The following is a 15,319-nucleotide window of genomic DNA, read 5'->3' as shown; positions in this document are numbered from 1 at the left end:
TTAATTTTCTAACATTTGCTAAAGATTTATGTTTTGACTATGTTTAAGTGGTTAAGAGCAACGTTAAGCTAATTATTGATGTAACTTAGTCCATTACTAGTACATGACTATGTAATTAGGTTTATGTAAAGCTAAATCACGATGAACATATCAGGGACGTCATTTACTTTATTTATTATTGAAATAAAAACAAACTAATAACCAACATAATTTCTTTTTCTATTACTCTCTTGAGGATTATGGTTTTAATATTTGTAATAACTAATAATTCAGTCATGATAGTTGAAAAAACGTAATGATTAAGTCCTTTTTTTTATGTCATTAAAAGTTTAATGAAGTAATTATCTAGAGTTAATGCCCATTAAACTTTTTTAGATTAAAAAGAAAATCAACCTTCATATGCTGATATAATGAGAATTTAATTTGGATTAAATTAATAATTCACTGTTTTTTTCTTGAACAATGTGAACTTTATTTCCAATCAGTTTGGAGGTTAAAGGGTAAAACTTTGATCATCTTCTTTGTCTTCTTCTAATCAATGTAATAGTCATGAAAAGAATTGAGATCAATCTGTCTCATTATTAGAAATATTATTTCTTGTTTTATATCTCTTACAGTTTGAATTAAATTTTTAATGATATAAGAATTAAATTTTTAATGATATGTAAATTATTGTATAATCTTCCAGTTTTTCGTATTTTTATATGTTTTTATACTTAATTTTCATTTCTAAAATTTAGTAGACAAACCGTGTTGTTATGATCAAAAATATTTTCATTGTTGTAACTTTGTATTTAGTAAAAAGGAAAAAATTAGGATTAAATTTCAATCTCCAATCTCTGACAAGGTAATACATATCCATTAATATACATATTCATAATGTTTGCTTTAATTAATTGGAGTTTTTTACCATAGCAAAAATCTATACTTTTGATCCAAACCTCAAATCTTTAGTATTTCAAATAAATAAATACATTTTATTTTTTTAATAAAAAATTATAGAGCACGTAGGAACAAAATTTAACAATCAACCATAGTTTTGTTTCTTCTTTCTAAAAAGCAAGAATAAGAAACTAAATAAAAAGAAAAAGAAAAGTAGAAATGAAACATTGTCAAATGAACCCATAACATCTCCATCTCCTCACAAGAGATCTACACTCGAGATCTTTTGTGAGTAAACGTGTTACACGTAAACCATAGACTTTACGAAAGTAACAATCTAACAAAACATTAATGGAATCACCCCTCTTCACATTAAAAAGAAAAAAAAACTAACTCAAAATAGTTCTTCAACATGGAACCCTAAATTTGCCCTAGAAAAAGATTATATCAAAGGATCGATGTTGATGAAGCTTTCATACTTGTGAATGAGAAGAGGAAGATGAAGGATTAAAACCATTCCAATAATGGCGATTATCATTTCCTCCAAGGACTCCCCAAAATGGCTTTCCCACATTCACCTCTACTTGTTGCCCATCTTCCTCCATTTTCGTCGTTGTCGTTGTCGCTTCCATCTTCTTTTGAATCTCTCCGACGATGCTATAGCTCAAGGATGAGTTGATGCCACCATTTCCTAGCAACCGAGCTGAATTTGCGAGCAACGGAGATGGGTGTGTTGTTTGGTGAAGTTGAAGCTGTGGTCGCCATTGAATTTGATCAAACCCTAAAAAGTTGGATATCCCAATGGGATGATGATGATGAGTTGAATCCACAGCTCCTTCATTTGGTATGGAAATGGCATTATTGTAATTTGATCTCATTGTTTCTCCTCCTGAAAGCTCTGAAAGTTTATGTAAAAATAAATTGAAATTGGATTTGTGGTTAATTTGATATAAGTTTTTAAAAGTTTCATAGAGTTAAAAAACCCTACAAAATATTTACTTCACATATAGTTTATAAATTATAAAATCAGATGTATTACATAACAAATTATTATATATATTATAATATTCTTAAGAAAACATGGTCTTAATTTCTCATTTCTTGTTAGATATTGAGATTAACCAAAAAAAAAAATTGAAAGCTAAAGAAATTTTATTAAAAGATTATGTTGTTTATTTTTTAGCTAACAATCGAAAATTCACTTTAAAAAACAAAATTACTTTTTTTTAGTTACCAAATTTTCACTTAGATTCTAAAAGTTGGTCAAGAAAAGTGAAAAAATATGAAATTGAATAGAGGCTCATAGTAGTATTTTTATTAAAAAGTAAAAATTACAATCTAAATAGTGATTTAAAAGAGTTAAACTTTTTAGATCTAAGCAATAATTTTAACACATCCATCAGTTCTAATATAATTTGTTAGACAAGAAAAAGAAAGTACCAGTAGTAGTAGGTTGGCATTGAGAGTTAACAGGAGATTTTGAGGAACTTTTAGTTCGTTTATTATTCCGGCGGTAGCCTCCACCGACCGGGACGCTTCGAAGGGCACCGCCTCTGGTCCAGTAGCGGCGGCAGGTCTTGCAGAAATGGCGGGGCTGAGAGAGGCTATAGTTGTTGAAGTAACAAAACTTTGTGTTTGTTGATTCACATCTTGGACACTTCAACGCTGTCTCTGGCACCGGCAGGTTCGCCATCCGGGCTCGATCTGCCATCGACCCAGGCCGAACTTGTGACGATGGCGGCGACGGTGCCAGCTGAAAACTGCTGCCTCCAATCATTGTACCACTCCCAGATTGATGGTTTGTTGTTTGCTGTTGAAGTAAAATATATATATTGAAATGAGAACATATTTTAGAAGAAAAAAATTGTAGTGAAGGAATCAGTTAAGAAATGAAATTGATTACCTGTTGCCATTGATGGGTGGTTGGATCAAGATAATTAGATGGGATGGGGGGAAATACCATTGTGTGTTCTTCAGGGTTTTTTTTTTCTTTTCTTTTCTTTTCTTTTTTTTTGGTAAAAGTTTGATGGGTTATTAGAGAGAGAGAAAGAGGAGAGAGAGAAAGTTTTATGTCATTATACTTTATACAATGTCACCAATTTTCTCTTTTTGTATTATTGCTTTTTAGGGTTATGACGGAGAAAAACCATTGTTTCTTAATGAATAAGTTTGTCATTCTTCACATACATGGTTTTTTTAAAAAACCAATTATTCTAATAGGGTGGGTTTGAATCTTTGACCTAAACATTTAGTTCATGAAAGAATGTTAAATTTTTATATAGGTTAATCTTATAAATGTTCGGTTCATTTGAGAGAAGGGTCGAAGTGAACAAATACCAAAATACAATTCTTACTTCTACTATTACTATATACTTCTACTATTACTATATAAGCTTTAAAACAAACTATATATCAAATCTAATTGATATTATTATATATGAAATTGGAAGAGAATATGGTCGTACAAACATGTAAAGCCTAATTAGGATGAATCAATTTCAAGATCTTCGAGTTGAGCAAAGAATCGAATATTCAATGATCAAATCATTTATACTTCTATCATATACATAGTCCGATGGATCTTTTGAAGAACTAATTAATAAGATCAAATAGAATAAAGATAGAGTCTCATTCTACATGTCAATACCCACACAAAAAAATTGAAATTTATAGTAAGAGAAAAATTCGTCGGAGGGCTCAAGTCCATCTATCCCCAAAACCCTAAAAAGGTCGTCGGTTTGGCTGCCTCTTTAATTATTTATCATTTCATTAGCAATTAATTCACAATTTGTTATATTTCTCATTCATTCGACTCTTTCACAAAACATATTCGAGCGAAATTTTTTCTAATGCACTTGTTGATCCATATTTACTCGTATCTTTCTAAACAAACACAAATTCTTTATAAAATAATTTGAATAGACAAGGACGACATTGATGTGAAAAGTAAGATTACACATGTTTACTTAGTTTGATATATTTGGATGCATCTCGTGATCTATTTGTTTATATTGTTTTAAAATGGAAATTTCCAAAAACCAAAACGTAACCCTTCTATAAACTGATAAGAGAGAAAACTGACACGACAACTCTTACTTAGGTTAAGCTTGACATACAAATCCTTATTTGATTTTGATAATGGTGTATCGAGCTATGATGCATATCACACAATTAATTGTATTATTTTATAAGCACGATATATTCCCTAGTCTAATTTGCATACACAAAGGTTGAACCAATCTCGACTTAGCATATTTTAATTAATAGCAAAGTGACCATTTTCCACTAATTAGAAAAAGCGCTTTTCGATAATAATTTTGTTAACCTTTGGAAAGAAAAGAAACCATCAACTTTTGGATAAACATTATATGGTTAGTCTAAAAAAGAATGACGTTAGTTTTTCAAATTTATTTTATCATTTTATTATTTATTTTCAATAATTATCAAATCTTTCATTTTCTTCCACCTTCTAATAAAATTTTGAGAAAAAAAATAGTTTATTAGAATTCAACTCTCAAAACTATAATTAAATACTTCAAATCTAAAAGATTAAAAAAAGGAAGAGGTTATCAAACTAAATTGCTTTTAAAATCCACTTCATTAGCTTTATATACTAACCCTATGTGTCATTAGGGTTAAATTTCTCATATTAATTACTAATTAGTGTAAAAAAATTCCATAAATTACACTTTTTTTTTACCATATCATCTAATACATACTACTAGATCAATTTAAACTAGGTTAAAAACAGCAACAGAAGTTAGCTAGGTAGGCATAGAAAAGTTTTCTTTTTTAACAGAAATGAGTGAGTTTTGAGTTTTAGGGTTTTCTAAAATAGCAAGAAAGCTAATTAGGAGAGGTGTGTTTTTATTATATATAATATAGTATCAAGATTTAACCAAAACTATATGAACTAAAATTGAGAAACATTAAAAAGAATAAAATAATTAAAATGGCAAAAAATGAAACCAAATATAAAGAGAAAATGTAATTATTAAACTTAAAATTAAAGGGTGTCTCTTTAGGGGCTTTGGTGGTCTTACAAAAGGTGATAGACCTGACCATATGAACCTTTATCACACATGGGTCATGTGGGTCTTTTTTTTTTTTCTCAGACAAATTTATAATAAGAAGAAAAAAAAACTTTATTGTATATATATATATATGCTTCTCTATTGAAATTTCATTACACTGATTATTTTTAATAAAGTTATAGCATTACATGGATCTTTGTTTCATTAAAGAGAATCAACTCTCCCTCTCTTTCTCTATTTTATTTTATTTTATTTTTGTATGTCTTTTTTTCTATTTCAAGAGAGTGAGATTCCTCTGAAAATAAGGAACATTTTTTTGCTTTTTTCTCTCTTACATTTTATAGGTTTCAATGCTTTTCTTTTTCTTGTCTATACATACATACATACATATATATAAAAATTGTGGTGGGTCTCACATTAAAATCCAAAGTTTATTTTTAATTTTGGTTATGAAAAAGTATATGCTTGTGGGTCTTCACTTCATGAATTTATTAATCTTTTTTTTTTTTTCTTTTGTTCTTTTTACAAATATATATAATAGTTTTTGGAAAGTATTTAATAAGATTAAGCAGTACTATCTAGGATTAAATTTCTGTTCTAAAATGATTATATATAATATAACGGTATATAGTTTTTATTTAAGAAAATGTAATAGGTGAATATGTTTATAAAAAGTTATAAGGAGAATGTTATTGTATATATTTGAAAAAGATAAATAATAACTAACCTAAGGACTAAAATTAAGATTAATTAAAGCTAAACAAACTAAAATTTTATGTTTGAAAGTATAAAAATTAAAACCTAAATCTTGAACGCATAAAAATCAAAATGGTATTTAAAACCAAAAAGTTACCAATATTAATTTTAATTTAAATCCTAATTAGCTATATATATAAAACTCAAGTACTTTTTGCTACTCAATTTCTCTATGTACCAATTTAAACAAAGATGAACCTTCTTACTCCCTTTCTTTCTTCTTTTTTTTCCTAAATGTCTTTGCCACTTCAAAAAAAAAAAAAAAACTAAAAAAAAAAACTAAAAAAACTAAAAAAAAAAACTAAAAACTGAACCTTCTTAAGTATATCGATGAAAATTGAATAAACTAAGTTGATATTTACTCCCTTGATTATATTTAACTATATAGGGAGAATGTAATTTAAGATATATGTGTGTTTTAAAAGCCTAAGTTTATTTATTGTTTAATCTAGAAATTTGAAGAAAAAAAATGGCCTTGGATAAAACAAGCTTTTCCATTCTATAATATCAAATTTCTTTTTACTATTCTAATTTCTATGCTATAGAAAAATTAATCAATTATCTCTCTACCTATATTACAGTGAAAAAATAACAAAAAAGTTAATTAATTTGCACCACAAAAAAATCGATATATATATATATATATATATATATATTCTCTGTTTTTTATAATTTTTGCATGGGTTTATTATGGAAAGCCTGATAGGTCGTCATACGTACCACACCACATGGTCACCACTAATACATACAAAACCTATATAAATAAATCAATCAATTGACAATCAATTAATAAATATATTCATAAATATATTATTTTTAATGTATATGAAAAATAATTGTTTTGCATTTAATAGTTTATTTTGTGTACTTCCTATGTTTTCAGTACACTGTTCTTCTTAGTCAAAATTATTATTGCATTTTTATCTTTTAAGTTTTGTGTATTTGTTTTATTTAATTACGTAAAAAATTAGAATTAATATCATTCTTAAAAGTTGAATTTTTAACATGTTTTCAAAGACGTTTAACCTTTGAAAAAATATTTGGTTCTAGAAGTCTTATGATGTTCAAAGCATCTTTGATTTTCAAAAAGTCGTCAATCCTCGAGAGTTTCAATGAGTCTTTTGAACTTCTATAAAAAAATTCTAATGTTTGGGTTTCAAATTCTTTTGAACTTTTTAGATACTGAATTCTCAAGTTTCCTGAGAGAGCTTTTCTACTTGGAGACTTTTCCATGGCATTTTGTGGGCCTGGCCGGCTTTAATTACTTTCAATTTGGGCCTAACCATTCGGGCTTTAAGCCTAACTATTTGGATTCAATATTTGGGCTTTGACCCTAACATTTGCGCTTCCGAACTTCGGGCTGACTCTCATTTGATTTTGGACCCAATTTGACCCATTATAGATATAACAAACCCAACAAATAAAAGTTAACGGTAGTTAAGACATTATAGCATCAATCAAAAATTAAAAAAATGAATTCTCACTCTCACATACCATTAAACTAATAAATCATTGTATGATTTTATTATGGATTATTTTAACTTTTAAGCATCCATTAATTAGTTAGTCAAAATTTCCAATTTATTCAACTTGAAAATGCACATTTTTCCCCCTTGAAGATAAGTCATGGAAAAATGATAATAAGTAATATTGAATGAGTCATATAGCACACTGATATTAAGGACTGAAATAAACCCACAAATTAAAATATCTATTGGGGGGAAATAGTAAGATACTTTTCAAGCCCAACCCATTGTCTTGGTTTTTTAATTTCAAACATTGTCAATGTCATTTGCTTTCAAAGCTTCTTCTTTATTTAGTAATTTGGATTGATATTAAATAAAGAAAATGATGTGGAGGATTGGGTTTAAAAAATATTATCCAATAAGAGTAAAAAAAAAAAAAGTTATTTTTGACCATATAAAATAAATACATCTTTTTACCTTTTTATTTGGTTATATATCCACTAACTATATATATATACACACACACTTCCTTTTATAATTATATATATGCTTCACTAGAAAACATGAATGGATGGTGTGAAAATAGATGTGATTTGTCAAAACTCAAATATATATCGAATAAAAATGAAATCAAGCTTGAGTCATTTGAAATGATTTTGAAAAAAATTAGTCACATGTTAAACTCGAAAAAGGAAAAATAGAAAAGTAAGAGTAAGTGGAAAAGAAAAAAATGTCGTCCAATGAGATATTTGAGTTGAAAAAGATTTGGTTCCAACCAAATCAATCAAATGGTCCAACTAAATGGGAGTGCCTTTGCTTTTCCTTTCTATAAATCTTTGCTTTTTGGATTTGTGATATACAACTTGGAATTCAATTACTACTACTTCTCTTAACTAATTGGATTTGTTCTTTTTCAAATAAACTTATCTAATACAATATACAAATTATTAATCCTCCTTTCAAATATCTATATCTTATTGTTTAAAATAATTTAGTTTTGTAATTCTTTTTTTCCATTTCTTAAAGAACCTTACTATTTTATTATGAACTTGGGTTATAACCTTTTCACTTTAATTTATAGTATTGTATAATACCATCAATTCTTTATCATTTTGATCATTAATTAGATATATTCATAGAAAAATCATTTTTTTCGTTCTATAGTTCATCATGGTGATCATCATATTGTAAACAAATGTTTAGAAAAAAAACACATCTTCTGTTTTAAGATACAAATTCGATAAAGCTTTTAGTTTTTGACACATTTTAAATCCCGAGTTTTTCAAACTTGTATCGAGAAGAAACTCCCAAAAGAAAAAATGGAGGTGATATAAATTGACCATATAAACAATTTTCCAAGTCTCAAGTTAAAATGTCAAGCCCTTATTTGAGCCAATCAAAGTTCATAATTTTTTTTTTTTCTTAATAGAGAGAGTATGATAAAAAGTTTAAGTGATTATTTAAACTTCCAAATAGATGGTAAGTATTGGATGCATTGATTAAACAGTAGAAATCTAAATACTACCAAATTCAAATCTTACGACAAAATGTATATTTTTCTTCAAACATTTTGAATAATCTTCATCAGTCTCTTTCTTGACTATTATTATTATTTAACTTATCCACGAAGTGAACATTCAAACATTTAAACTCTATTTGATAAAAGCACTTTGTTATTTTTTTATTATTATTAATATGAGAAGTTCAAATTTGCATTATCACATTTATTTTACTATTTTTTTTTTAATATCACCTCTTTAGTCAAAAGACATTTAAATTATTGATTAAATTCTAAAAAAACAAAATAGTTAAAATAATAATAAAATATATATATTTGTTTAGTCTTCATAACATGTACTTGAACCACATATATCTAATATTTAATGAAAGAAAAAACATTTTTCAACTTTTAAAAATGTTATTTGAACAAAAGTACTTAGCTTTGCAATTGGATATAATAACTTAGTGTGTTTGTCCAAATTAAAAATAAATTACATTAAATTTGTATATTTTCTTTCTATAATGTTTCATCTTTTTCCAACCAATCCCACTTGAAGATTGAAGACATCACAACCACTTCCAATGCATCTAACCTCCACTATAACTAAGTTTCAAATCTTTATCCACTTTCATCTATATTCATTCCTAATTAATATCTTGGGGTTTCTTTTCTTATCACTTTTCTTCAATGATTCAAAACAATTAAACATTTTTATGTTTCTAAATAAAATAATTGTTACATTTCTCATTTTTAATACAGATTTATTTATGAAACATATGAGTTGCCACATGTATATGGAAAATTACTTTTTTAATCTTTAAACTCTTTTAAAAGTTAATACATGGATGCGGTCTTAAAAGCTCTCGAATTTTCACAATATTTCTTTAACAAGTTGGTAAGAATAAGTAATTTTAAAAAAACCTTAAAGCGATTATTTATTATTTTGAATAATTAGATGACATTTTAAATTAATAAAAAGTAGATAAATGGTTACAAATAGCACACCAAAAAAAAGAAGAAATTATTACAAAATATGACAAAAATATTTAAAAGGGGATGAAGTAGTTTAATGAATTTTCTTATATTTTGTAAATAGTTTCAATATTATTTTATTCATGGAAATGCCCTAAAACAATATCTCTAAAATTACTATTTTCATAATTTTTATAATTTAATATATCATATAATAATAAAAAAATCACTTCACATAAATAATCAAGTTAAAAAATTATATTTTTGAAAACTTACGAAACAAATACATATTATCTTTAAAACTAAAAAGTTATACATATATACACACACTTAAATGTTTTTAATAAAAAAAAAATTCCTTTTCCAAGGGATTAAAGTTTGAAATTTACCTTTACTTTCTGTCTTTATTGGCGAATAGAGCTAAGATTTGGGGTGAAAATGAAATAAAAATCAACCAATTAACATACCCCATTATATTCCCTTTTGTTTTTGCTCTTTTATTAAAAAATAAAAAAGAAAAAAAGAAAAAATTTCCCATATTTATCATTTATTAGTCAAAATATATCATAATCAATTTGGAGAGCACATACCTACCTAGGAATGTTCAAAACCCTTCTTTCATTTAGCTATGAAGCACATGTAAAGTTTGGCAAAAAAGGCAACAAATATCTCAATTATATGTTTTTCTTTTCTTTTCCTTATTCGTCAATATTATTTTTTAAATATAACAACAACAATAATAATAGGCTGAGTTTTTTCCTCCATGAATAATAATTTTAAGGGGAAGGGTTGGGATAATATTCTCTACTCTCTTGGACTATTATTATGGTCAAAATGAACTTGTTGTGTGTAAATAGAGTGTGAGATGACCTTTCTCAAACTCTATAGTAAAATATTAAAACATATTTTTCATGTTTAATATCAAAATTCTTTATAAATATAATAAAATATCATCTATAAAATTAATTATTTTATAATTAAAATAAAATATTAAGTGATATAAATTTTAGGACGGATATCAAATTATTGAAGTAGAATAAATTATAGTTTTTGTAAATGTAATGAATGAATATTCAAATGTATTGTAGTTGAATTAGGAAAGCAATGTAAGAACAAAATATATCTTTTGAAATTAAAAGGAAAATAAATATATGTTTAAAAATTGGTTTAGTAAGCAAAAAATGAGAAAATGTGTTAAGGGCCACACAAATACTAGAAAACGTCCAAAAGAAAGAAAGAAAAAAACTCAACAAAATGGAATTTATAAATAATAATGATTTTATTTAAAAGGAAAATGGAAAGAGGGGAAAATCAGGTGCGGGCGAGTAGATATTAAAGGAAAATCCGGAAAGCACAGGAGAATTACACGTAACGCCGTGTGTGTCAAAATCTCAAAGTTTTGACCTTTCTCTTTGTGAAATGGCATCGTCACCGTTAACAAACAGCGAAGCAGCGTTTTTGGGTGTCATCCAGTGAAGGTTTTAACCCACGAAGGCCCCCTTCTTTATAATAAGATGCTGCTTCACGCCTCCCTTCTCTTCCTCTGTTCACACCTTCACTTTCCCATTCATTTTTTTCATCTGGGTTTTCTTTTTTCTTCCTTTTTCTTGAAGGGGGAAGAAGAAAAATTAGTTGTTCTTGCTGTTTCCTTTTTTGTTGTTGTTTGGGAAATGGTTTTTGATGATTTAATGAAGACTTGCATCATGGTTGGTTATGGAGGTCACTCATCTTCCCTGTTCCCTGATGTTTATACCAAAAGGTACTCTCATTGAAGATCCAATTCCATTTTGTTCTTCCTGGGTCAATGGAAATCTAGAAATTACTTTGTTCAATTAGCTTAGTAGTTTGTTTCCTTATTTCTTGTGCATATGGGTGGGTTTGTTTTGATTTGAAAGAGAAAAAGAAACAAGTGTAGTTTCTGGAGATCTTGTTGGAATTTTGGAAAGTAGAATGAATTTGATGGGTCTGATTCAGTGTTTTCCTCCTACGTCTGGAGGCTATCAAGAGATTTTAGGGTTAGGGTTGGATATTGTGTTTCTATAGCGTCTGTGAAATCTGTTCTTAGATAAGGATTTGTGTTCTACTCTATCCCCTTTTTTTTTTTTTTTTTTTGTATATGATTTCACCTCCTTGTTGACTCTATTCTGTTCTTTGTCCTTCTTTTGGAATTCTTTTTCTATATGGTTTTTTGTTTGTGTTGTGTTAAATTTCTTGTGAGTTTGTGAGGTTTGTGCTATTTTCATTTGATAAATCTAGGGTTTTGATGGAGGGAAGATATTGTGGGGATTGATATATATAAGCCACAGCTGTTTATAAGGGTTTCTTCTTTCTTGAATTGTGTTTTTGGAATGGCTATATTTGATATAACCCATCAGCTTCAAAACTTACTACCACCGAGGAGATGATGACGGTGTTGATGATGATGAGTTGAAATGGGAGGTTCTAGACTTACAGCTCTTACAATGGAGAGTCATCACCCATCCACACTCTTGTCTATGGATTCCAGTGCTTCTTCTCATGATGAATTGGATTTGGAAATGAATCGCCAAGTCGTACTTTTGCGCCCGCCCGATATCAATCTTCCTTTGTCTGCTGAGCGCAGCCCACCGCAGCAGCCGTGGAGTTCTGATCCATGTGATATTTTAGATGTTGGGCTTGGTTCACAGGTTTATGAGACTGAGAGCTTCCTTACTGCCCCTAAAGTTGGCCGGAAATTAGTGAAGCGTGTTGATTCCATATGGGGTGCTTGGTTTTTCTTCAGTTTCTACTTCAAGCCCGCAATGAATGATAAGTCGAAAGCTAAGATTATCAGGGATAGCAATGGGGTTTCTGGCTTTGAGAAGTCTGATCTCAATCTTGATACTTTCATGGTTCAACATGATATGGAGAATATGTATATGTGGGTCTTTAAGGAGAGGCCTGAGAATGCATTGGGAAAAATGCAGCTTAGGAGTTATATGAATGGTCATTCTCGTCAAGGGGAGCGCCCCTTTCCATTCAGTGTTGATAAAGGTTTTGTTCGATCTCACAGAATGCAGCGTAAGCATTATCGGGGTCTTTCCAATCCTCAGTGTGTTCACGGAGTTGAGGTTGTTCCATCTCCTAGTTTGATGAGCCTTGACGAAGAAGACAGGAAGAGGTGGGCAGAACTCACAGGCAGGGATTTGAATTTCACCATCCCCCCTGAGGCAAGTGACTTTAGTTCATGGAGAAATCTTCCAAATACCGATTTTGAACTTGAAAGGCCTCCCACTCTTAAGAGTGCCTCGAATTCTCATTCGAAGAAACTGCTCAATGGATCTGTGCTGAATCTATCTACTCAACCATCAAACCACAGTAACTGCGATGGGATGGATTTATCACCTGTCAGCAGCAAGAGGAAGAAGGATTTCTTCTCGAATGGCAACGATGATGATTGCTACTTGGCTGTGAATAACCATACTTCTGATCGCATTTCCGATATGGAGGTGCACCCAACTGAACCACACTGGTTGAACGACTTTAGTGGGGTCATGAAGAATGCTTATGGGCCAGTAACAGCTGCTAAATCGATATACGAGGATGAAGAAGGTTATTTAATCATCATCAGCTTGCCTTTTGTTGATCTTCCAAGTGTCAAAGTCTCGTGGAGGAACACTCTCACACACGGTATCATAAAAGTATCCTGTGTGAGCACATCGGGACTGCCTTTCATCAAGAGACACGATAGAACATTCAAGCTCACAGATCCATTTCCCGAACACTGTCCCCCTGGTGAATTTGTGAGGGAGATCCCTCTAGCAACTCGAATTCCTGAAGATGCTAATATAGAAGCATATTACGACGGTCCAGGATCTGTCCTTGAAATTATGGTGCCGAGGCTCCGTGTCGGTCCTGAGGAACATGAAGTTCGCGTCTGCCGTCGACCCCATCTCGGGGGTAATGATCTTATGTTAACTTGAGATGTCCCATCTGTTTAGATCAAATAACAGTTGTTGCTGGAGGTAGGCATTCACTTCACTGTTTACTAACTAAGCTTCATTTTAGTGTTCTTTTATGGGAAGAGAATGTACTCTTTTTTTTCCTATCTGTTTCTTTTGTGATTCTTTGCTCACTAAATTTATGCATCATATTTAGAAATTGATTGCAATTTATACTGAGCATATATATGAACTTGTATTTTATTTTATTTTTTCCCCCCTTTTTCCATTTATACAAATAACATTGGTTGGATTAAACCTTCTGCTTGTTGGAAAACCAACTTCTATTGTTCTCAATGAAATGCCTATAATTATATTATTATTTTATACACTATTGTTGTTCATGATAGTAATAAATCATCATATTGAAATGTACGTTCTTAGTTCGTGATTTGTTGTAACAACATGCTCAACATAAGACTCGAGACTACAATACTGACACAAATCAAATTGGTAAGCGAGTTGGGGGAGATCACGGGAATGCATAATGGTATCAAGTTCTATTGACAAGGTTAAATTGGTTTGGTGGTTTTTGTGTAAAGTCACATTCTAGCGAAAGTTAAAGCAAGTGTAACTTGGGATTTTCACATGCTTAAGCAAATCTATTAATTCTTTTATGGACTTAATGGTTGCGTGTCCTTGCAGTTTCCCTTTTCTTAATATTCAAATTTGACAACTTATCTTTTATCAATTCATCTTTTTCTACTGTTTTTATTTATTTATTTATTGTTTTAACCTCCAAAATCAACCCACATTATCAGTTTCATAAAGTTCGAATATTATAACCGACAATTGACATTTAAAAAAATAATTGTTATATAAATTCCATCGAAATTGACTAAATTAATTGAATAATTGCTAAAAGATAAATGGAATAAGTTTAATTAAAGTCATAGAATTAGATCTATTCGATAAACGTCTTCCGTTAGAACACACCTCTGTTTAGTATTTTCAATGATATATAAGCAGTGGTACCAATTTTCTAACATATAAATGGAGACACCAACATTAGTTTAGCTGATTAGCGTTTTGAGTATATATATTAATATAACCATGATTTGTTGCTCGAGTCTAATTTGAACTAAATAATTAATAATCACGATTTTATGGTACAAATCTCCTTCCTCTTCATGGTTCTCATCTCTTCCCGGGTATTTGAAAGTACAACATTTAAAATTATATTAAGAAAAGGTCAAAATATAAATTGACATTGGATAACAAATGAAGAAATATATAAATAGATAAATGGAAATGGAAGGAGTTTGTTAAAGATAAGTGGAAGAGAAGGGAAGGGTAGTAGAGTAGAAGAGTTTGAAAGACGGGCAACAGCCATGGTCCAAATTGATGGTGAAGAGTCAAGGATGGACGGCGCCTTATTAGATAAGGCTTACCACATTTCTACACCAATTAATAACCTCTCAATTATTCTCCTTTTTCTTTTTTCTTTATTTTTTTTGTCAAAAACAAAATATATATACTTTCGCTTTTATTATTCTCAACCATGATTTTGTGACAGCTGACACCGCGTGTTATTATTATTAATTTTCTTTTTGCCCTTGGACGTACTCGTGTGTGTATGATTCCAATTCATTTTCTTCTTTTTCTGTCCTTTTTGCACATAAAATAAACAATATTGTGAACTATTACTAATGGGCTTCGTTATACCCTTACTAATGGGCTCATCAAATTAATATTTAAAAGCCCCATCAAATTTTAGCCTACCAACCAAAATAACTAATGGGCTCCGAT

At 29.5% G+C, this 15,319-nt stretch overlaps 2 protein-coding genes across 3 annotated transcripts; one reads left to right on the top strand and one right to left on the bottom strand.

Annotated features, from left to right (window-relative positions):
- Window positions 1–1,078: 1,078 nt before the first annotated feature.
- Window positions 1,079–2,985, bottom strand: LOC101207098 (dof zinc finger protein DOF3.6). Of its 2 annotated transcripts, none has more exons than XM_011655319.2 (3): window positions 2,786–2,985; window positions 2,323–2,692; window positions 1,079–1,771 (listed from the first exon to the last, which is right to left on the bottom strand). In XM_011655319.2, exons 1-3 carry the CDS (start codon window positions 2,843–2,845, stop codon window positions 1,356–1,358), a joined length of 846 nt encoding a protein of 281 aa, XP_011653621.1. In that variant the 5' UTR covers window positions 2,846–2,985; the 3' UTR covers window positions 1,079–1,355. The 2 variants fall into 2 exon arrangements, with proteins under 2 accessions (XP_011653621.1, XP_004142206.2); XM_004142158.3 differs by having other exon boundaries at window positions 1,079–1,780; window positions 2,786–2,979.
- An 8,153-nt stretch (window positions 2,986–11,138) lies between these two features.
- On the top strand, window positions 11,139–13,899 carry LOC101215206. Its single transcript, XM_031884056.1, has 2 exons — window positions 11,139–11,370; window positions 11,987–13,899. The coding sequence occupies exon 2, from the start codon at window positions 12,044–12,046 to the stop codon at window positions 13,550–13,552; it is 1,509 nt and encodes a 502-aa protein (XP_031739916.1). The 5' UTR covers window positions 11,139–11,370; window positions 11,987–12,043; the 3' UTR covers window positions 13,553–13,899.
- The last annotated feature ends 1,420 nt before the right edge of the window (window positions 13,900–15,319 follow it).

Source organism: Cucumis sativus, chromosome 4 (assembly GCF_000004075.3).
Source record: "Cucumis sativus cultivar 9930 chromosome 4, Cucumber_9930_V3, whole genome shotgun sequence".
In the NCBI taxonomy this organism is placed as follows: domain Eukaryota; kingdom Viridiplantae; phylum Streptophyta; class Magnoliopsida; order Cucurbitales; family Cucurbitaceae; genus Cucumis; species Cucumis sativus.
The sequence above is the reverse complement of the archived record's forward strand: the minus strand, read 5'-3'. Positions and strand labels throughout refer to the sequence as shown.

Coding starts and splice junctions, on each gene's coding strand:
- LOC101207098 (XM_004142158.3), bottom strand. CDS start 2,845: ATGGTATTTCCCCCCATCCCATCTAATTATCTTGATCCAACCACCCAT. Junction 2,693..2,785: donor CCACCCATCAATGGCAACAG/GTAATCAATTTC, acceptor TTACTTCAACAG/CAAACAACAAACCATCAATC. Junction 1,781..2,322: donor ATGCCAACCTACTACTACTG/GTACTTTCTTTT, acceptor ATAAACTTTCAG/AGCTTTCAGGAGGAGAAACA.
- LOC101215206 (XM_031884056.1), top strand. CDS start 12,044: ATGGGAGGTTCTAGACTTACAGCTCTTACAATGGAGAGTCATCACCCA.